The sequence below is a fragment of the Cottoperca gobio genome, chromosome 1 (genome assembly GCF_900634415.1).
Source record: "Cottoperca gobio chromosome 1, fCotGob3.1, whole genome shotgun sequence".
Taxonomy (NCBI): domain Eukaryota; kingdom Metazoa; phylum Chordata; class Actinopteri; order Perciformes; family Bovichtidae; genus Cottoperca; species Cottoperca gobio.
Genome location: NC_041355.1, coordinates 14071345 through 14094670, shown reverse-complemented (window position 1 = coordinate 14094670; position 23326 = coordinate 14071345). Strand labels below are relative to the sequence as shown.

Genomic DNA, 23326 nt, shown 5'->3' with positions numbered 1-23326 from the left:
AAGAAAGTAATAACAGATTCATTCTTATTTTAGGATCCCAGTTAAAAAATAAAATCTCGGTGACTTTTACATCAGCTTCCCATTTCACTTACCTGCATGGCACCACAAGTGTATTAGAAGGAAGAGGGTGTGTTCCTCAACTGATATCCAATGCAGAAATATGCACCACTCCACCCAGTGCATGCTAGTTGCAAATATAATCCATTAAATACTAAATGTCCATTCAAAGATGCACCGATTCTTTAATGCAGTGGTTCCAGACCACCAAAGGGACGCCAGGATTAATCTGAGGGGTCACCAGATTACAAAACGAGAAAGTAAAAGAAAAGAAAGATTACACTTTCATGCTTTTTATTTGCTTTATTTCCTTTGAGATACTGGATACGTTCACCTCTTTTGGCCACTTAACCTCCTTCACATGAAAAAGAGGGGGAAATCACGGTCATGATCTTCAACCACATTGCTTGTTTTGTCTGACCATCAGTCCAAAACTATGCGATCATGGAAAAGAAGGAAAAGCAGTAAAAAGAAGCTGGAACCACAAAATATGACATTTCTGCAAGAAAAACAGCAGCAATAATTAATCAACTATCAGAATTGTTCCTTGTTGATGGACTAGTCAATTATTACACAAAACAATGTAAACTGTAGGCCATAATGTGACGAGGGTTCAGAAATCAAAAGGTTAGGAATCGTTGCTCTAGTGTACAGCCCAGGACCTGTACAGTTCACTTATCAGACCATGCAGTACATACTGTTCATATTAAATTCAAACATTTTTTACAGCTTTAAACATGCACTAGTGCACTTTATTTTTTTTGTCTTAACCCCTTGAAAACATGGTGGTGTTTCAGATACAGGCCAATGCTTTGAATATGAATGTGGTTATAAAGTGGATTCATTAAACTATTTCAATAATAATTCTGCCAGCTGAGCTTCGGTACAAGTCCTGATTAAGGCCAGACTAAGCCTACTTAAAATGTATCTAATAAATAACCTAATAGATATATTTACTCAGTAAAAAAGTGCTCAATAGGAGTGCTTAGTATTTATACTTCTGTATATAAGTTTGCCATTTTAAAATGAGTGCAATATATCCATAGTTAGGTATTATCAATAGTACACGACCCATACATGACATATCCAGTGCAACATTTTCAATGCTTTTTTGAAAGACATCAGACCACAAAATTACAACGGGAATGTTATAACAGGTTATTCCCACCATATAAAATGGTCAGATTACCTTAACGCATGACAGAAGTCATGGACCCAAAACATCGGCTATTAATTCTTCATTGACTAAACATTTAACCCTGATGTCAATCCATTAATTTGGGGCTTTAATAATCAAATTAGAAACCCTGGGACTGATAAAATGTTAACGTCAGAGGAAAACAACATAGTATTGTACAGTTAACAAAACGGTCTTAAAGTTCACTTGGCAAATCGCTTCAGAGGCAGAGCCGTAGTCCTGATACTCAACGAGCACCCTGCGAAACCGGATGAACGGAGACCCTGATCATGTTGCATGTTCAGGTTGTGCAGCATCATCCCTCTCCCTGAAGAAGCTCCTCTGCTCATTGATGGCTTTCTGCAGAAGGGCAACGTTCACACCATCAACGCAGTTGAGCACACGGGCGCGGACCATCACACCAACCCCTGTAAAACGAAGATGCAGATAGAGACAAAGAGTCCTGGATGTATTATAAATTAGCAGATTTTAATGAAATGAATGAGAGTTCAATTTAAATAGAGGCAAACAAACATTAGTATTTAGAGAGTTAAACAGTTGTGACTTCCAAGCTCTATTTCAACACCACACATATCTAAACAGTTTCATACAATGTTTTATATCTTTACACTGTAAAGGTGAATAAGTGTCGCATAACATGTACATCTTTATGTGCATGAGCATATGCAGTCAACAAAAAAAAACGTAATTTTTTTTTATTATCGCTGCAACTGTATCTAGCTTTTAAAAATCAATCAATATACTAATCATATTTGCATATTATATATCGTACACTATATATATATTTCTACATATACTATATAGTTGCACTATACTACTTGCAGATAGCCAGACAATTTTATTGTTAATGATTCGTGGACCCAAAACAAACAGAAAACTGTGGTTTAAAAATCCTAATAAATAATTCATAATTCTCCAGTCACATTGAATTAGAAAGCCTTTGCTTACCCTCAGCCTTTTCAATCTCACCCAGAACTAGGTACTGGGCCCCAATAATTGGGTTGAAAGGCTCCACAAACAAGGTGTGGACGAACACGTGATGCTCTTTTGAAGCATGCTGAGCTGACAGTGTAGCTCTGGACTCCTCAGGCTGATAGCAGACAAGTCTGGAAAGTGTAACAGGAAGGTATAATGTTGTTTAAATCAGCCTGGATGATACAATTTAATATTTTTAAGGTATATTCTTATTTATTTATCTGATGGCTATATTTACAAAAGGGTGATTGAATTGCTTTTTGTAGTAGAAAATAGAGATGGCTAAAATACACTTTTGATTCTACTGAATAAAAGGAAAATGTCACAACTTTTTGTCCACCTAGACCACACAAAGCCAGGTCTATCTCTAATACAAACCATTAAAACTTATCGTTCCTGCATTACCAAACTGTTTGAAGACTGTTTCTCCATTCAGATCACATTAAAACAGATCTAAATAACAAATAATTTAATCTGATTTTTGAAACCTGAATTGATACTTCCGCTACTGTTCATAATCTAAACACCAAACAGATTGTATTGTACCAAACAAATTCGTAGCAAAATAGAAATGTTGTTTTGCAGTCTGTGTGTCAGAAACAAAACCCACCTGCCAAATACTCTCACTGACTCTCCTTCCTGCACTGCTCCATTGTATATTTCCCAGGGGAAATGAAAAACTGTAGCTGCGGGAAGCATAGTGGAAAGACAAATCAGAAATACTTAAATAATGAAGCATGGAGTAATAAGTGTAAAAAGTGTTGAGGAAAGTCTGGGTACTGTACTTCCGGGTACATGTCACATGACTTGTCTCCGCCTCCCAGCACCTCTCTGCGGCTGCGTCAGGAAGAGGCCATCCGTCAAGTTGTTGAGGCTGCAGGAGGCTACGTACCACTATTATCATTATACCTTTTTCTGTTATATATATTGTTTTCACTCGGATACAGAACCATGAATCCTGACATTATGAAAGAACGGCAAAACGCCACTTTTGACGTCGAGAAACTGACGCACATTTTGAACGGGGGCGCTGAAAAGACCAAAAGACGCCGAGAAATTGGTGAGTTTTGAAATGTCCTCTGCCCAATAACGTTAGGAGTTATTGTGCTCGTTGCCGGCGACACCAAAACCTTAATACGATGATATAGTAATGATATTTTCTTATAAAAGAGTATTGTGGAGAAAAATGAGCTAATGCTTTCAACGGCTCTTTGCTAGCAGCTCTCCTGTCTACAGCCACTATGTAACGTTCTAGTGGTCCAGAATTAAACCAAACTTTTACATAATTTACAAAACTATCTCAAACTAAAATCTATTTAAGGTGGTGTTTCTAAAGTTAGGGTATGTTAGGGTGATTTGGTGGGTTTCAAAGGTAAATTCGGCGTCCGTGTCAAACTTGCAGCAGTTGAACAAAGTTGTTTAGTATCCAATTGTGTAACGTTTACCAAGGATCGTACACGTGAACTTCAGACTTCATTCACACCCTCTTCAGGTAGCAACGAACACACTTTATGTTTTATTCATTGCGGACGAAATCTAAATGTGATTGACCCCAAGTCAAGACCATAAGGGGCATAGGGCCTCAAATAATGTCTATTTTCATTATAGGTGAATCTGATTATTTTCCTATTGGCCTATATAATTTTAGAAGACCCAAGTTATTCAGAATCAAAATAATGTTTATTGTCAATGAGGTTTTCATTTACAAGGAAAATAAAACAAAAAGTACAATATCAAGAATAGAAATATATGATAGGAAAAGTAGAATAGAACAATTACAATAAGAAATATGAAGAAGATACTATTACAAATACTATAACAAATATGTACATATTTCCATGCTCACAGAAGTCTGGAGAAGTTCAAGCACCAAACTCAAATAGAAAAGTTGACCCAGTCAGACCAGGTTTTTAAAAATAACACTATGCAAAACATTTTTGCAATTGACCAAGAATTATTTTCAGTAGTATTGTTGTCTTCATTTTATTTTATTTATTGCTATTCGAAGTTAAGGTGCTCATAGCTTGTACGGGATGTGGTTAAACAGGAGGAAGCCATGGTAATTTAACTATTATGCACTAGAAAAGTGATTGACAATCATTTATTTTTGCTAACAACCTACTCTATGTACTTATTTTATTATTTAATACACATTTTCAAATCTTGATACACACTCAAAAATCTCAGTACATATTTTCACACATGGGTACACATTCACAGATTTTAATAGACTTTTGGAAATGTCAACTTAAACTTTAATATGTATTGTTTAGGCTACAGCTGTTGTGTGGACTAAAAGATACATTTCTGATTTAATTTCCACCATCCAGAGTCTATGGTTATGAGCGACCCGGACTTTAGGGAGCAGGACCCAAACTTCCTGTCTCGCAGTGAGCGCTATGACCAGGCTGTTAGAAAAAGCGCCCAAATGATCTTGAAGCTCAGAGAGTACGGCATTGCAGACCCAGAGGAGATCTACTGCTATAAGAAGTATGTGGTAAAAATGAATGTGGGGTCAACAGTCAACTGCCTTACACATTGTAGTTTCAGATAGGCTGCAGGAGATTAGCCCACACACAAAGTAAAATCAGCTGCTAGGAGAGGAGGACACAAAAAGCCTTCGATTATGTCCTTTTTGAAGTGCTCAAAAAAAAATTCAAATTTAATAAAGGGATTGAACAATGAAATACTGTTTTCAACAAGCTAAAGTTTTCAAACACTATCTACTATTTGTGAATATACTTGTATAATTACTGAGTTTTATTATAAAGCAAGCTACTATGACCTCTGTCAGATTGTTTATTAATTAAAGTGCAATATACAAAATGACATTACCAAAGTTTGGATCCAATACCAAAGGGTGTCGTGATGTAACTTGGGCACAATGATATGAGCACAGCCGATAAAAGTCAACATGTTTACGGCACCAGTTCCAAAACTGTCCTGTAACAACTAAACAGGGTGGTTTCGACATTTCCTGGTGATAGTACAAAATTCAAAGAATCACTTTAGGGAATATGTGTAATTTAATGTAAATTGTAGCTTGACCAACAATCTGTGCAGCCGTGTGTGGCTTTGAGGCAAATACATGCAGTCGGAACAAAGTTCAACATAAGATTAAAACTGTGTCAAAAGGTATTCGTACTCTCAGCTTTCTCCAGCTGTACAAGCTTACGCAATGTCATAGACAATCAGTTTTTATATTGCTTTTTGTGTGCTGTGTTCCTGCACTCACAAGCTTTCTGTCAGCCTATTCGATGTAAATGCAGTTGGTTTTTGTTAAAATAATTATTTCAATAGAGGCTGCTTGTAAAACGGATAGATGTCGATACCATAAATACCTCTTGCACTTGCTTGCCCTGTTGAAGAGTAAATGATGGTAGGATGGGTGTTCAATGGAAAATATGAATTGTATTTCAGGAAGAAGCTCTAAATGTTAATGTAAATAAAAAAAATATGCCGGCACTTTATCCAGTCCTAATGATGAAGTGCCTCAACCAAAGACTTATTTTATCTAGAAGTTTTCGATACTTGTTTGTTTGTCCTCATTTACATGGAGAAGGGACTCAGGCACACGAGTAGTGAAACACATTTCCTTGTTCGAACACTGAATTTGACTGAATTAATTCCCAGACGACAGGGTCGCATGTCCAAACAAGTAACTAAATGATATGTGTGAGATAAACTTGAACCTCAGACATAAAATCCACAGTCGGTCAGTGTTTCCATAACATTGTGAGTCAGCAAATAGATCAGTTACACAACGAGTAACCGCACGTCATAAACTTGAACTTAAGTTGTGTATCCTATACCTTTCCTTCACCCAGAATGGTTCAAGGCCACCATCATGAAGCCTTGGGGCTACACTTTGTCATGTTCCTCCCGACCCTGTACAGCCAGTGTGACCCTGAGCAGGCTAAGAAATGGTTACCTCTGGCAGAGTCCTTCCAGGCCATGGGCACATATGCCCAAACTGAGATGGGTCACGGTCAGTCCTGGAATTAGCCCTTAATTTATTTATTTCCATGTCGTTGAAGGCCCTCAGACACAACTCCTGCGTGCTGTTATAAAATAGCACAAATTGGCATTTTTTGAGAATTTTATTTGGGGCAAGAAAAGAGGCCCATTACAGCAGGTTTGAAAACTGTTGAGTAACAGGAGCAGTTCTGGTGATTTCTTGTATGTGTTTGACAGATCCAAATCATGTAGAAAATTCAAAAGTAGTCGCATGCGTGTCCTCACAATTGTGTTGATACGTTACATTTTGTTCTAACAGATGATGATCCGTGGCTAGTTAAGTTTGTGTAGCTGTGTTACTAACATCGCTCCACTAGTGGTGACTCAGACACCTTCAGGGCTAGTATCTTAAAATAGATTGTATTAGTTTTGTCTCGTCTATTCAAAAACGTGTTCCCATCTGCATTAGGTAGTTCTACTGCTTCCCTACTCGCAACTCTTTAATTCCATCTTTATATCCTGATAATGCACTAATGGTGAAGCTTGTGAGCGTTTTGATGCCTGTGTCTTGATTACCTTCCATCTCTTTGCAAATGATAAACTCAGTTTCCAATGAATTACCTGTTCTGTCTTTGGGTTGGCTGTTAAAACCTCTTGTTGTTCCGGTGTGTGATTTATATGGGAGTGTAGACTGAAAACTGAAACGGGTCTTTTTTTTTCTTCCATGTAATCTCACATTAAATGCAAGATAAGCTACATTATGTGGTCTGAGTTCCCATAATGACGCTGAGTTCTGGTTTCTAAATGTATCTTTGTAATCTGAGAGGATCTCGGACACGCCAGCTATTGTTTGTTGCCCTGCTGTAACAAATTCAAGTGGATGTTATTATTTTTATCTGTGCAAAGCTACACAGTTTAGAACTGAGAGCTCCGTCTTTAATGAATATGTCGTTCACTTGTTTGGGCAGGTTTGGGCAGTATAATTTATGTTGTGACCTTATGTTTACTTGGCTTTTCTATGGGCTACAACTAACGGTTGTTTTCAATATCAATTCATTTCTTTGTTATTTGTTTGGTCTATGAAACATCAGAAAGCAGTGAACAATGCCCTTCACAATATCCTCGAGCACAAGATCACGTCATTAAATATCAATCAAGAAAAGTTGTGAATTCTCATATTTGAGAACCTGATCCATTAAATGTTCGGCAGTTTTGCTTGAGAAGTGATTTAATAAGTAATCAAAATAGGTCCCGTAACAATTCTTTTAATAAGTTGTCAATATAACTCTTTTCAATGATGTCATGTATGTAGCTACTGGCCCTGAGGAACATGCAATAAAGAGTCCAATTTTCCTTTTCCTTTTTCAATCATCTTAATTCACCTTCACATTTTTGGTGGCTTTCAAACTATATGTTTCCACACGAGTTAAACATCTAGGTAGTAAAGAACGAGAAGTTTATATGTGAATAGTTGGTGTAAAGAAATGTAAGATGCCGCTAAATCAGAAGTGTCTGTGATACAGAACCTTTATGCTTTGATTGATCAGCTTATGGTCAGAAACTGAACCCAGTTTCAACAACTGGTAGAGCCTTAAGTGTTGTGCATAACTGAGGCATTTAAACTCGCGTGTGACAGGGGAACCTTATTGATGCAGCTACTAAAGACACATGTAGATGAGCGAAGTTTAAAGCCAAATTATGAACATATGATCAAATCAATATGCATGATGTGATCACAAGCTGTTTTAATTTGTCACTTCTGCCTTCACTGCTTGCTTCCACACTATCTTTCTTTATCTCTTCCCTCGCTGCTTCTTAATTTGAACCTCATCAATTTACCCATAATCCCTCCTGTGGATTTTTGAAAATACTTCATCCAACATTCTCTCCTCATTCATCTGCACCTACATGGTTCAAAACCTCCAAACTGCTCCCTCCTTCCCCTTTCTGCATCACAACCTGCCTTTCTTTCCTATTGGCTCTTGTCCTACGTGGCCTAGCTGTGTGCACCCAGGCAGGCCAGAGCCCTTGGATCTCCATCTGGGGATGTTCCTGCCCACACTGCTCAACCAGGCCACCCCAGAGCAAATGGACCGTTTCTTCATGCCCGCCTGGAACCTAGAGATCATCGGCACCTACGCACAGACTGAGATGGGCCACGGTAAAATCACCAGAGCAGTCCAGAACATCAGGCTTGTTTAGGCCTGTCACTAAATCTGGATGATTTGGAAGCTTCCTCATTGCTAATAGGCCCCTAAATTGTTTAATAATGATGTTATTTATATAGGTTGTACTTTAAAGGGGAAATATGTAATGCCTGGTCACATGCTCCAAAAAGAGTGCAGCATTTTACCTTCACTATTGGGTCCATACAATTTACATTTACAGTTATATCGGTGATACAAATTTAAAAAAGCCAACTGTTAACTGACAAATTTGTCCAGACTTCTGAGACTCGTACTGAGTACTAATAAATAATGCTGCTGCTGTACCTTTATAATCTTCAAGCCTCCTGAAGGAGTGTCAACACTAACACTTCACATTCTTTTGATAAGGTTAGTTCACTTTTTGAATGTTTTAAACAAAGATTCTGGCCATATCTTACACAGTCTCCCTTTTAATGTGAAAACAGACCGGTGCTACGTTTGAATGATTGCGATAGTTCTAATGCTTTAGTTAAAACTAATGTTGACCTTATTGCCACTATTATTCTTTCTAAACTTCCATTAATAATGATCTGAGAAAGTTTATTGTTGGTCTTACTTGTGTTTTTAACATCCTTTCTGTCATCTTTGGCTATTTTGTTGTATATGATACAAGTAAATTCAGTGGAGTAGGGAAAGCCACACGAGTGGGCAGACATGTAAACAAGTTCCAAGTTCAACTTAAGTTTTTAAGCGGCTTCAAGTAGGCCTGTACCGAATAGTTCTTCAAAGCTTCATTCAGACCGTTGACATTTAAATTCTAAATCAACATTTGAATGCTGCCGACAGACACTCAACGCTTCATTTGAAAACCTCAATAGCAGCTTTGACTGTAAAATAAATGACATTCAGTGCAGCCCTAGCTTCAAGTTAAAATTGCGATGAATGCAACCAAAAGTAGGTCAAATACTTGATTTGGTTAAACATATTTACAACCTGTCTGACCACTTGTGTCAGTTGACACAGTCGAAATGCATTCCCAAACCTCTGGAATAGAGTCTGTAACATAATGCTCCCTGCCCTTCTTAGTCACACTACCTCTCTTGTTCTCTTATCAACCCTTTGATATGTTTTTAACAGAACTGTTTCCTTAACTAATAGGTTAGATAGTTTGTATATGTTTGTTTTTGCAAGGGCTGACATCTGTCTTTGGTTGCAGACCAGCATAGCAACACAAACTCTATATTGAATAGGCCATCCACCTGTTTTCTTTGTGTTAGATGCAAAATAGAGGCCATCAAGCAAATAGCATGACTCATGCGTTAATATGCACATTTAGATCTGTCAAACACCTACAAAATGCACTGCTTTGCTCCTTCATGTTGGCTTCATCCATTTTATTTTTCATTGAAAAGAGTTCAGATTCTTATAAATAAATACAAATTATTTGTCAAGAGCTAAACATGTTTTCTATTCATTATCCTATTTGATGTTTTGATTCACTCTTTTGTTTTTGTTTGTATGATTGATTATCATCCTCAGTCTGTTCATGTCACTTCAATTAATTTTTGCTTTTCAACTTTGTACTCTGTATGTGTGTGTGTGTGTGTGTGTGTGTGTGTGTGTTGGGTGGGCTTTGATATGTTGTCTCTCAAGGCACACACCTGAGGGGGCTGGAGACCACGGCCACATATGACCCAGCTACGCAGGAGTTTGTGTTAAACAGTCCCACCATCAGCTCCATCAAATGGTGGCCTGGGGGACGTAAGTACATTCACACACGCATGTCTCTGCAGGACTGGACCCTGAGTTATTTTGCATCCTGGAATTGCCGTAATATCAGAATTCTAATATCAGAATATGTTTTATTGATTTTCTTCCCGGCTAAAACAAATCTTGTTGACATTTAGAACAAACTCGTTTTACCCTATCACTTTCTCTCTCTTTCTAGTTGGAAAGACTTCAAACCATGCCATAGTTCTGGCCCAGCTTTATACACTGGGAAATTTGCACGGCCTGCACGCTTTCATCGTACCCATCCGCGACATGAACACACACGAGCCCCTGCCAGGTAACCACTGTCTGTGGTTTCTCTCTGGATGTGGTGTTTGTGGGGAAGTCAGTCCTCATTTACCTTCCTGTCTCTGACTCTCTTTTTTCGCTCTGTGTCTTTTTTTCTCTGTCTCTTTTAGGTATTGTGGTTGGAGATATCGGCCCCAAGTTTGGCTTTAACGAAGTTGACAACGGCTTCCTGAAGCTAGAGAACGTACGACTCCCACGGGATAACATGCTGATGAAATACGCCAAGGTGATTAGATGGTTCTTGTTTCCTGAGATCTTCTTTTGTGAAAGGATTGCTGTCGGTGTAATAACACCTGCAGTATGCCTACACAAAAAGGCCGTGATGTTTTTCACCACTGCCTGTTTGCCACCACAGAGTGAAACACAGTTCTGTTATTTAGCCTACCCTCATTGATATAAATGGAGTGGTTAAAACAATAAAACTGGACTCTGGTGAAGACACAGAAGTGTTGAAATTGAGTCCATTTGTACAAGTTAAGGCTGCAAATCAATCTGTGTGCTCCAGCCTCTTTTCTGCCCTTGTATGTTTGCTGTCCTCGAACTGAGGAATACCTGATAGTTATATACTGCTGGACAATGCGTTAAGAACCTGTTTCATATAAAAACACGGTTCAGTACATACAATGCAAAAGCACCACAAGCATTCTCCATTCTCCAGAATGACCACAAATTTGAATCAACATCACATTGCATCCTTCCTGAAGGTAGCATTTCATTCAGGACTGTTCAAGTGTGCCCAATTAACTGGTGTAATAATAAACCAAGTCTTTATATTGCATTTAGAGTGGGACTTTTGTGGGTGGTGATAGCCTAGTGGTCTGGTGGTACGCCTTCCAAATCAGAAGGTCGTGTGTTCAATGGCTGCCACCATTGTACCCCTGAGCAAGGTACTTAACCCTGTGTTGCTCCAGGGAGACTGTCCCTGTAGTTAGTTCAATGTTGCTCTGGATAAGAGCGTCTGCTAAATGACCTGTAATATAATGTAATGTAACTCCTGAAGCATCTGCAGTTTGAGTGACTCTGTCTCTCCACTAGGTGGAGCCAGATGGGACCTATGTGAAGCCTCCAAGTGCCAAGCTGACCTACGGCACCATGGTGTTCATCCGCTCCTTAATCGTAGGCGAGTCAGCTCGGGCCCTCTCCAAATCCTGCACCATCGCCATCCGCTACAGTTCTGTTCGACACCAGTCTGAGATTCGGCCGGGGTCAGTCAATACAAATGAATGCATGAAGGCATTTCAGCAAACAGCTGCACAGACATTGCATAACATAACAACACATACTTAAAGTCAAAATAAATGTTACTTTATGGCACAAAACTTTTTTATAAGCTACTGAAAACTCAAACCTGTGTTTGTGTTCCACAGAGAGCCAGAGCCTCAGATCATGGATTACCAGACGCAGCAGTACAAGCTGTTCCCTCTGCTGGCTACGGCCTACGCCTTCACTTTTGTCGGCCAGTACATGACAGAGACGTACCAACGTATCAGTGGCGACATCAACCAGGGGGACTTCAGTGAACTGCCTGAGGTACTGACTGGACATGCTCATGTAGGGTGTGATCTATGTTTAATAATAACTGTGGATGATGCATATTGACTGACTGGGCTGTAGGTTATCCTCAGTCTTTCCAGCTGTGTGGGTGTGGGTGTGGGTGTGGGTGTGTGTGTGGGTGTGTGTGGTACAAGCAAAAAAGAGATTTGGTTTGTTTACTGGCAGCAAGTTCCTTGAATCAATTACTATAGTTATTCTGCTATATACTGACTATACAGGCTTCAATCCGTCTGTCTGTGTGGTTGACAGGCTGATTACACTCTCTTTAGTATATATTAATAACCTTTATTTATAAAGCCCTTTTCTTAACAATGTTACAAAGTGCTTTACAGAGGGACATAAAAGACAATGAAGATACAAAGAGAATAAGGCCAAAAAGACATGAGCACAGATGAAGTAAAGACAATAAGATGCATAAGATCAAATATACAGCATAGGAATAAAATCAGTACAAATAAAAATGGATATAAACATTTCCAAACCTGCTTTCAATTGCTAGCACCATTTAGCATACTACATACTGGATCCACGGCAATAGCCATCTCTGACTGTTTCTGGTAGTCTAGTCGGGGCAATAGATCATCCATTATCGTACATACAGTTCCGGTCACCATTATTGGCACCCTTTAATTTGTTGTATAAGCTGTACAATATCTTCAGAAATAAATGGAAATGTTCAAAGTTTGTATCATCAGAATATTTTAATAGGATGTCCAAAGTAATTCAACAACAAAAACATTATTTTTCAATTTACATGTAGTAATTTAAAAATAGAAATAGAAAATATGACCTGGACAGTAATAAAGTCGCACCCTTCCTTAATATTTGGTTGCACACCCTTTGGCAACGATGACTGCCTCCAAACGTTTCTTGTAGCTATCTATAAGCATCTTGCACTTGTCAGCTGGTAGTTTCTCCAACTCTTCCTTTGCAATTTGTTCAAGCTCTTGAATGTTTGCAGGATTCCTTTCCCCAATGGCAGATTTCAGTTCTCTCCAAAGATTTTCAATGGGATTGAGATCAGGACTCATTGCTGGCCAGTTTAAAACAGTAACTCTTTTCCTTTTCAACCATTCTGCAGTGCTTTTGGATGTGTGCTTTGGGTCTTTATCGTGCTGAAGAACCAATGATCTTCGACCCAAACCTAGTTTTCTTACACTGGGTAGCACATTTCACTCTAAAATCTCTTGGTAATCCTCTGATTTCATGATTCCTTCAATATGGTCAAGACCTCCAGTACTATAGGCAGCAAAGCAGCCCCACAACATTATGGATCCTCCACCATGCTTAACTGTAGGTAGGGTGTTCTTTGCTTTATAAGCTTCATTTTTTCTATAAACAAATCGCTGGTGTGCATTGCCAAAAAGCTCTATTTTGGTTTTCCTTTGTTCCCAGAACATTTGCCCAGAAGGATTGTGGTTTGTACAGGTACCCTTTGGCAAAGATCAGTCGATCCTTTTTATGTCTTTTTTTCAGCAGTGGGGTCCTCCTTGGCCTTCGCCCATAAAGCCCTTCTTGGTTTAGTGTGCGGCGTATGATATGTGTTGAAACCATGACTCCAGATTGTTCCAGGTCAACCTTAAGCTCTTTGGACGTTTTACCAACCTTCGACTACTTGATTTTCCTCTTACCACCACGTCCAGGTTCTAACTGTTCTAAACAGTTTCATGCTTAGCAAACTTCTTAATAACGTTGCGCACTGTTGAAACGGGGATGCCAAGGTCTTTGGAGATGGCCTTGTACCCTTTAGAGGTCTTGTGTTTGGTGATAATAGCACTTCAAGTCATCATTCATTGGTTAATTCAAGTCATGTGAGCACTGATCACAGGTGAGTGTAATTTCTAATTTATCACTGGTGAGTCGAAAGTAATTATTTCTTTCAAAAATAATTTGAAGGGTGCCAAGATTGCCATGACACTGGTTGTCATGGCAATCTTTCAGTTTTTTCCTCCAATTGATTTTTAAAGTGTTATTGTTTCATCATTTGCTGTTCTGTACCAAACATCAGTGTCTGTAGACCAAAGCTGTTCCTCTTGATTCATTTTTTCCATTAGATATTCTACATGATGTATTTAAATTTCATGGGTGCCAATAATGGTGACCAGAACTGTACATTTACAGGACTGTCTCAGAAAATTAGAATATTGTGATAAAGTTCTTTATTTTCTGTAATGCAATTAAAAAAACAAAAATGTCATACATTCTGGATTCATTACAAATCAACTGAAATATTGCAAGCCTTTTATTATTTTAATATTGCTGATTATGGCATACTCAAATATCCTATCTCTAAATATTAGAATATCATGAAAAAGTATACTAGTAGGGTGTTCAACGAATCACTTGAATCGTCTAATTAACTCGAAACACCTGCAAGGGTTTCCTGAGCCTTGAAAAACACTCAGCTTGGTTCAGTAAACTAAATCACAAGTATGGGGAAGACTGCTGATCTGACTGCTGTCCAGAGGACCATCATTGACACCCTCCATCAGGAGGGTAAGACACAAAAAGAAATTTCTCAAAGAGCAAGCTGTTCACAGAGTGCAGTTTCAAAGCACATCCACAAAAAGTCTGTTGGAAGGGGGAAATGTGGCAGGAAACGCTGCACAACCAAGAGAGATGACCGCAGCCTTAACAGCATTGTGAAGAAGAGTCGCTTCCAGAATTTGGGGGAGCTTCAAAGACAGTGGACTGAAGCTGGAGTCCAGGTATCAAAAGCCACTGTTCACAGACGTGTCCGGGAAATGGCCTACAATAGCCGTATTCCCATGGTCAAGCCACTTCTGAACTCAAGACAACGGAAGAAGCGTCTGACTTGGGCTATGGAAAAGAAGCACTGGACAGTTGCAGAGTGGTCCAAAGTCCTCTTTTCAGACGAAAGCAAGTTTTGTATTTCATTTGGAAGTCAAGGCGCCAGAGTCTGGAGAAAGGCTGGAGAGGAGCAAAATCCAAGTTGCTTGAAATCCAGTGTGAAGTTCCCACAGTCAGCGATGGTTTGGGGAGCCATGTCAGCTGCTGGTGTTGGTCCACTGTGTTTCATCAAGCCCAGAGTAAATGCAGCTGTGTACCAAGAGATTTTAGAGCACTACATGCTTCCGTCTGCTGAAAAGCTCTATGGAGATGAGGAATTCATTTTCCAGCATGATCTGGCACCTGCCCACAGTGCCAAAACCACCAGTAACTGGTGTACTGACCATGGCATTACTGTCCTCGATTGGCCTGCCAATTCCCCTGACCTGAACCCCATAGAGAATATGTGGGGTATTGTGAAGAAGAAGCTGAAAGACACCAGACCCAACAATGCTAATGAGCTAAAGGCCGCTATTGAAGCATCCTGGGCATCCATAACACCTCAGCAATGCCACAGGCTGATTGCCTCCATGCCACGCCGCATTGATGCAGTAATCCGTGCAAAAGGATTCCCAACCAAGTACTGAGTGCATTAATGGACATTTTCAAATGTTTGATTTTGTTTTGCTGTTATAAATCTTTTTTTTTACTTGGTCTGAGGAACTATTCTAATTTTTTGAGATAGGATATTTGAGTTTTCTTAAGCTGTAAGCCATAATCAGCAATATTAAAATAATAAAAGGCTTGCAATATTTCAGTTGATTTGTAATGAATCCAGAATGCATGACATTTTTGTTTTTTTAATTGCATTACAGAAAATAAAGAACTTTATCACAATATTCTAATTTTCTGAGACAGTCCTGTATATACATTGATGTTATTTACATCATTCAATGTTTTCAAAGCTCTGGGTCATATTTGTTTGTTTAATAAAAAATAAAATACATATGCTTGTCACCAAGTGCTTAGTCTTACATGAAGCTGTTTTCTCCTTCTTTGCCCACCAATCTACAGCTCCATGCCCTGTCAGCGGGTCTGAAGGCCTTCACCACATGGTCAACAAACTCTGCCATCGAGGTCTGCCGCATGTCATGTGGCGGCCACGGCTACTCTCGCAGCAGTGCCTTGCCGGACATTTACGTCGAGTTCACCCCTACATGCACCTACGAGGGAGAGAACACAGTCATGATGCTGCAGACTGCAAGGTAACTCGTCACACAATGACAAGAAATGTGACTCCTCACCTGGACCGAGTTCTCCACCCAATTCTAAGTCAATAACACGCTAGAAACGCCTTTGTAGTTTGTAAGTATGTTGTTAGAGTGCTAATACAGTAGGAGTGATGTTATTACTTAGTTTGCTTTTTTAAGTTGTAACATTTAAACCTATAGTAACATCTGCTTAATTCCTAAATTGCACAGTTTTTAGTACAGGTACTCGCACTGAAGTTCACACACATTGAACAATTTTGTCACACAATTAAATACAATGATAGCGAGACAAAGACAAATACAGGGGACACACCCGCACTCCTCCCACAGCAAAAACAAACACGGGTGACATTTTATATCCCTCAATGATAGCTGTCATGGTTTTCTATCAGCAGCACTATAAATATCAGCGGTGCAGTTTTAAAAAGCTGTTTTGTGATAGTTTGTCGTTTTTTTTGAGAGGATTTTGTTTCCCTTGCAAAGGACGTGCAAACAGTAACTGAAATGTTTAATTACACTATGAGCCTGTAACTGAACATAAAGTACACACAAAGTAAGTTGTGAAAGGAAACAAATGAAGAGGTTGATATATGAAACCAGACTTGGATTTGGTCTTAATAAAATGATAAACAATCATACAAGAAGAAATAAAGAAATAAAAAAATGTATACGCCAGATTCTTTCTTAACAATACCACATTTGGTTACGGCTCGTGCACCCATGTCCCATTTGTGTCCAAAACTACATTTAGTATGATAAGGAAAAATATCACAACATTTGTTCTGATTGGTTTAAAGTCTTGAAATCTGCTATGGACAAACTTTGAGCAAGTATCTAACAGAACAACTTTGAATTTGATTCACAAGAAATCACACTTTTATCAACAGTCAAAGTCAGGATTATTTGAACATTGTGTTTATTAAATTACTTCTGTATGAAATATTTTTCCACACACATGGATGCATGTCTTTGATATTTAACTTGTTATGAGATACCAAATACTTGATTGTGCTCCTTGTAGTTTCTGAGATGCAGCAATTTTCTCATCCTACTATATTTAGTCTTTAGGCACATGTCTTCTCCTACAATACAATATATAGAAACAGCAGTAGCCCCATGTTCCCAAAGACTTAACAGAGGATGATAAGAAAAACTCAAGCGGTTTAACCGACAAATTCAAAATTTCAGTTGCGGGCACCAATGGGTTAATTGTTTAACGTTCACCAATGTGCCTCCTCAACTTTTGTCTATGCAGATACCTGGTGAAGAGCTACCGGCAGGCTAAGGCAGGACAGCGGTTGAGCGGCATTGTGTCATATCTGAATGAAGATAAGCATCAGAGGGTCCAGCCCCAGCCCGTCGCTGCCAGACCAACCGTTGTCGACGTAAACGACCTGGCCAGCCTGGTGGAGGTCTACAAGCAAAGAGCTGCCATGTAAGAGACGAGAGCAGCAGATAACATTATCTAGTTGCTTGAGTTATGGACTGTGTTTGTAGTTAATTAATGCCTTTTGCTGTTGGTGTTGACCAGCGCTTCAGTTGTCGACATTATTGAACCTGATAGTCTTATCAGTTTCCCTCAAACTGCCCAAATCTGCTGCTGTCAACTATATTTATTTCTTTGTCCTTTTCACTGTCACTGACATAATACACTGGTCTGATCACATCCCTGCATACTGTCAGCCTTAGTCACATCTAATTTCATTTGGCAGTCCGTGTCAGCTGTGCGGTGAGCACAAACAGCGGCTAAGCCAGTCTGGTGGAGGGCGACAAAATGTGGCATGCCAGTTCAGACATTAGAGGGATAAAGGTCGGACAATTGCGTGTTAGGGAACATTTCTTCTATGTTTCTGATGAGGCTCTCTTAAATATAGATTTGATTGATGATGATCAATTTGTGAAAAGACTATCTTATTCCATAAGCGCAGTTACAGATATCAGGGGAATGTGATGAACACAATTGGGTTTTAAAGTAAAGAGATAACCTTTGTTGTACCAAAGTCAAATATCTGTCATAGGGATGTTTAAGCTGGGAGGGATAAAGTGTCTTTAATGTTTTTTTAATTCATTTATACTGATGTCCTCTTGGGTTAACGAACGCAGATGATGTTTGTGTGTCTAGTCTAGTTGAGCTGGCAGCTAAGAGCATTCAGCAGGAGTTGCAGTGCAGGAAGAGTCAAGAGGACGCCTGGAACAACAGTTCTATTGACTTGGTCAGAGCCTCAGATGTAAGTGTGTGTGTGTGTGTGTGTGTGTGTGAGATCATGATCATGATCATGATCAATGCATAGACGCTGTATGTCTTGGACTTATATGTAAGTGTCGAGATTCATGCTAAGCTCCCAAACCAGCTTGAAGTTAAACTCAAATGCTGCCTATCTTCACCTCATTTCTTCTTTTTCTGTTCTTATTTGTTGCCTTGAGTCTGTTTCATTCATTTACCTGTCCCCCTGTTTTTTTCCCCTTCAGGCCCACTGTCACTATGTCGTAGTAAAGCTCTTTACTGACAAGCTGGGGGAGGTCGGTGACACAGCGATACACTCGGTGCTGTCCACCCTGGCTCTGCTGTACGCCCTGCATGGCATCACAAAAAACTCTGGAGACTTCCTACAGGTCAGAAAAATCCCAACAGAGAAACAATATGGTCTAGTCAGCGGTTATTCTTATTCCAGGCGTGACAAACATGTTGTGAAAAGCTGCTCCAGTTATTTGCCTAACACCTATATTCATTCTGCAGCGGTGGAATTAAGGGCGCCACTTCTAAAATTTGACACTATCATTGATAATCTCTACACGCAAACACAGAGCAAAGCAGAGGAGAGACAGGTGAAGGCAAGATAACAGTGTATTGGTGCTTTTTATGTGGAGTGAGCACTTTAAAAAATAATTGCTTTTTAACTGCTACATTGTTTGCAACAGGTCACTTGGGAGGCAATTTGGCCTTGTGTTCTCTGATTTTTGGCGTGCCGTTGACACACCTTTTATAATTGTCTTATAATGAAATCTCAATTCCTGGCATTTTCTCCCGGTGTTATTCACCAGTGTTTTAGAAGAAGGAAAGACGAAACAGCTTTAAAAGTGACACATTTCCTTTTTAAATAAATGCTGTGCGGTGGATATAATTTCTGCCGATGTTAAGGGTGGTTCATGTGGATTTGGAAAAGTAACTGATAAATATTTAAAGAAATACGCCACCATAAAAGCAGTCAACCATATTATACCAGCTTCAATCCCCTCTTTGTCTCTGAGCTAACAAAATGGGCTCTTTGTGTGTAGGATTTGTGTGGCTGCTGGCCTTTTGTTTTGCTGATTAATTAAGGCAAAGTGAGTTTGTTTCATCAGTTGAGCTTTAAACTGAAAATAAAATACATGATGTCATGCTTTGTTTAACAACCTGCTGTCTCCCACATTTCCATCTGTTTTATTTCAGGCTGGACTGCTCAGTGTGCCCCAGGTGCTGCAGATTTCTGTTCGTATCAAGGAGCTGCTGTCTCAAGTGAGGCTCAACGCTGTGGCTCTGGTGGACGCCTTTGACATCCACGACAAGATGCTGAATTCGGTCCTGGGACGATATGATGGGAACGTGTATGAGAACATGTTCGAGTGGGCTCGCCGCTCACCCCTAAACTCCACAGAGGTCAGTCAGGGTCACAGAGGTGAAACAATAGTAGTGTGACGTAGTGTAATCTGTATGCTAGCAACAAGAAAAGGATGCAGGCCTTACCTGAGATGTTGGTTTCAGTTCATTTTGGGTCACCAGATATACACAGACAGAAAGGATGATTGTTATCATTCATTGTTCATCACAGTCTCTTTTCATTCATCTGCAGCACGCAACTCTCATTCGTCCATATCTACCCTCCTTGGCATTTGCTCTGACAGACTCATATGATATAAGACTTTTGGATGGTTGGCAACCAATCAAAAATACCAAATGACAACATGTGACCATACCAATAGTGACAAATAATCTCAATAAATTAGCATTTTTAGCATATCTGTTTGCAAGAGAAGTGGTTTGATATGACGGGCGCAGTAGTATTAAACATTGATGGTTTTATTGATTGGAATTATGACACCATTACTATTTTGGTATAGAATAAGACCATTATTTACTGTTGCACACAAATGGATGTATAGACCGAATCACCCGAACGTCGCGCTAATGACAACAATCACTTCTGGGTCGACAACTGGCCGCTGATTTTATTTTATTTGATATGTGAAAACGGCAAATTGTCTGTCAAATTATTTGATTGATTTATTAATTATTGCTTCATTGCTTCATTCCTTCTTCCTTCTCCAGGTCCATGAATCTTTCCACAAGTACCTGAAGCCCCTGCGGTCCAAACTGTGAGCTGACCTCCTTGATTGCACCTTGATTCCTGGCTGCGACCCTCCAACTGTGTAGATAGAGGCACAACCTTAACCCCATTAACCCCGTCATATCAATCCCATGATGGTCATCACTTTCCATCAGCTGGCATTTAAAGGATTCTGAAGGAATTTAGCATTCCCTACTTTACTCTATATATTTATATAAAGTCAGGTCGAACTACAAAATCAGCCTCTCTACATTTTGTGCCATCTACATCGTTATCTTTGGTGATGGGGAAAACCACAGTGGGCTGTTAATGGGGTGGACAACCTAAACAATTTGAAGAGAATATAATTATTGAGGAGAATCAAAGCAAAACCTGAATGAAAATTCAATCTAAACAATCTCTAATTGAAGTCATTATTTTTGAGAAAATCAATTTCTTTAAGAATACTTAAAACAATCAAGTATTTGTAGTTTTAGATGTTTTCTGCAGAGACGTTCCATCGTGAAGTTTCTTTCCCCCCATCTGTTCTTCACTTTCTGCGGTGTGCCTGATGGCTCCTCTGTGTGAGCCAGCCAACATGGAAATACCATCTCTCTTTTTCTTCTAACAAGAACAGAATACTATTCTGAACGTTACGTAATGTTAGAGCGTTTTATGTTGGGAACAAAGCAACTACAAAATCAGTGTTGGTTGTTTCTCCTGACGACGAGGACCAGCATCTTATTTGAAGAGACATTGTTAGTCATAATTGTTATTGACATGGCATTATTTTATCCATTACCTTTATCAATTGCTGTAGGCATCAAGAAGGAATTGCACCACATTGATGCAACTTTTCACAAATGTGTGGCGACCCAACATAATGGTGTAATATGACTGACTTAAACAACAGTCATAATGTAGTTTGCATTGGATAAACGGACTAGAAAATTAGAGCAGAGGTCCAACGGAAACATCAAGTGAATATATAAAAATAATCCCTCGTAAATACTGTGACAACCATATTGATAAGACTTCTGCATATACATAAAGTTCAACTGTGCTTCAGAGCAGTAAGAATTTGAATTACTACGCCTTAAAAGCCACTGTCCTACATTGTATCAAAAATGATCCTCACAGCCTTAATACTTCACCCAAAGTGTATGCTTTTACAATAATATGCTCCGCTTGAAATGATGTCCGTCACAATGGTCTCCATTGCTTATAAGTTTTTAAAAGACGGAAAAGACGCTTAAAACCTTCCACTACTGTATTTCAAGTTAAAACAATCTGCCTTTACCTCACCACCTGTCACATTTCTCGCTGTATAATGAATAAAATTGTCATACTTTAACTTCACAGATACAAGTGTGTAGGTACCTAACTGTTCTCCACTGATAGAAGCTGAGCTCAATAGAGTGCTGCAGGAAATGAGTGAGATCATCCCAAAGTGGTTAATTTCCTCTCCAGTAAGTCTTAGTAAATCATGCCACTGTCTCACATACATTGCCTCATCAATGGGCCTCTCTTCTCTCTATAGTGCTACAGGGATGACGTATTTTTGTGGGCCAACCCGGGAGTTGGCATCGCCCTGGTTCCCTGGACACTGATGTATTTCATGTTGTAGAACAAGGCGTTAAAATCTCTTAAACTTGTGGTAATCACAGACCTTATTTCGGGCACCTAACCAAAAAACCATTAAAAAAACCCATTGACTTACAGATGAATAAAACCGGAAGTGCAACAATGCTAACTAATTTACAAGTTTTAGGTTCTAAATTCTTCCATTTCTGAGATATAGCGTCTCTGTCGAGCCGTGTGTTCGACCATCAGAATGAATGATGACACTATTCTGTGCATCCACTTGCTTCTGAATGTGTTTGTGGGACAGAAAGCCTTCTGTAGATAATGGTGAAGCAATGTCGTGTAGAATGCACCTGTGAGGATCGATAGTTTGAATTTATTGAGTGTTTAATGACATGCACTGAATATGTGGATTAATATTCTCCCTCCCTGCTGTGTGGGGTTGATTATATTATAAAGAAGGGTAAAAGCCCAAGCCAACACCTAATTGGATTCTTTTTCTAGTTTTTAATTGAGCACATTTTAAGCTACAAGATTTAAATAAATCCATTGTTAATATGCTGCAATGTTCAAATACTGATGACTGAATCATTCTGGTTCATATATGATGAAATATGTGCAAAGTGGATCACTATAAACTGACATGTAAAACATTTCATAGAATTGCTGGATTTGTGCTCTTGGTTTACCTCAACCTGCAGTAGTGTATTGTTGTCATGGACTAATCAAATCCAGCAGTCTAAATGGTAGATACAGAGGCTGGTGAATAGAGCGACTCCTAATACTATTTAATGAGATTTTATAGTGACTGTAATGACACGATGATGAAACGGAGAGGTTTCGTCTAAAGCCTCACTGAACTGTAAAGATGATTTTTGCGGTAATTACGTGCCTGAGGAAGTTGTCTTTTCTTAATGTAATAAATTGAGAATGTTCTCACAAGGTTCATAGTATTTTATTTCTGTATTGGTATGACTTTTAATTTGTTAATTTCTGCGATTATCAGTATGTAATAACTAAACTCTTTAAGTATATTTGTGTGATAATGTTTTATTGAATAATAATGATTTTAATGGTTGGTACATAATTTGACCTGTAAATTATATTAATAAAAAAACTAAATAATCAATGTGTATTGTGTTTATCTGTCTTGATCCTGTGGTTAGCTTGAGCTAACACTGCTTTTGGCCTAATATTAATAACATGCATTACCACTTTAATAAGAAATATACTGGAGGAACTTAACAGTCAAAAACTTAGCAACATGGTATATAAGTATGTAAAACCACTTGAATTAAGTTGATTATGTTTCAGACTGAGGCAACACTTGGATCCCACTGCAGTAAAAGAATACAGCAAATAAAAATGTGACCTTTTCAGTTTTATGGAAGGCAAAGTTTGCTATTCATG

The 23326-nt window shown here is 38.9% G+C and overlaps 2 protein-coding genes across 3 annotated transcripts; one reads left to right on the top strand and one right to left on the bottom strand.

Annotated features, from left to right (window-relative positions):
• Nucleotides 1–354: 354 nt before the first annotated feature.
• ten1 (TEN1 subunit of CST complex) lies at nt 355–3001 on the bottom strand. The gene is made up of 3 exons (XM_029429280.1): nt 2841–3001; nt 2204–2361; nt 355–1662 (listed from the first exon to the last, which is right to left on the bottom strand). The coding sequence occupies exons 1-3, from the start codon at nt 2927–2929 to the stop codon at nt 1523–1525; spliced, it is 387 nt and encodes a 128-aa protein (XP_029285140.1). The 5' UTR covers nt 2930–3001; the 3' UTR covers nt 355–1522.
• Nucleotides 3002–3031: 30 nt separating this feature from the next.
• acox1 (acyl-CoA oxidase 1, palmitoyl) lies at nt 3032–23045 on the top strand. Of its 2 annotated transcripts, none has more exons than XM_029429266.1 (14): nt 3032–3290; nt 4561–4720; nt 6058–6218; nt 9988–10095; nt 10283–10402; nt 10524–10639; nt 11449–11618; nt 11781–11943; nt 15832–16022; nt 17284–17463; nt 18151–18256; nt 18498–18641; nt 19459–19665; nt 20335–23045. In XM_029429266.1, the coding sequence occupies exons 1-14, from the start codon at nt 3182–3184 to the stop codon at nt 20383–20385; spliced, it is 1986 nt and encodes a 661-aa protein (XP_029285126.1). In that variant the 5' UTR covers nt 3032–3181; the 3' UTR covers nt 20386–23045. The 2 variants fall into 2 exon arrangements, with proteins under 2 accessions (XP_029285126.1, XP_029285117.1); XM_029429257.1 differs by lacking the exon at nt 6058–6218 and adding an exon at nt 8188–8348 and having other exon boundaries at nt 3033–3290.
• The last annotated feature ends 281 nt before the right edge of the window (nt 23046–23326 follow it).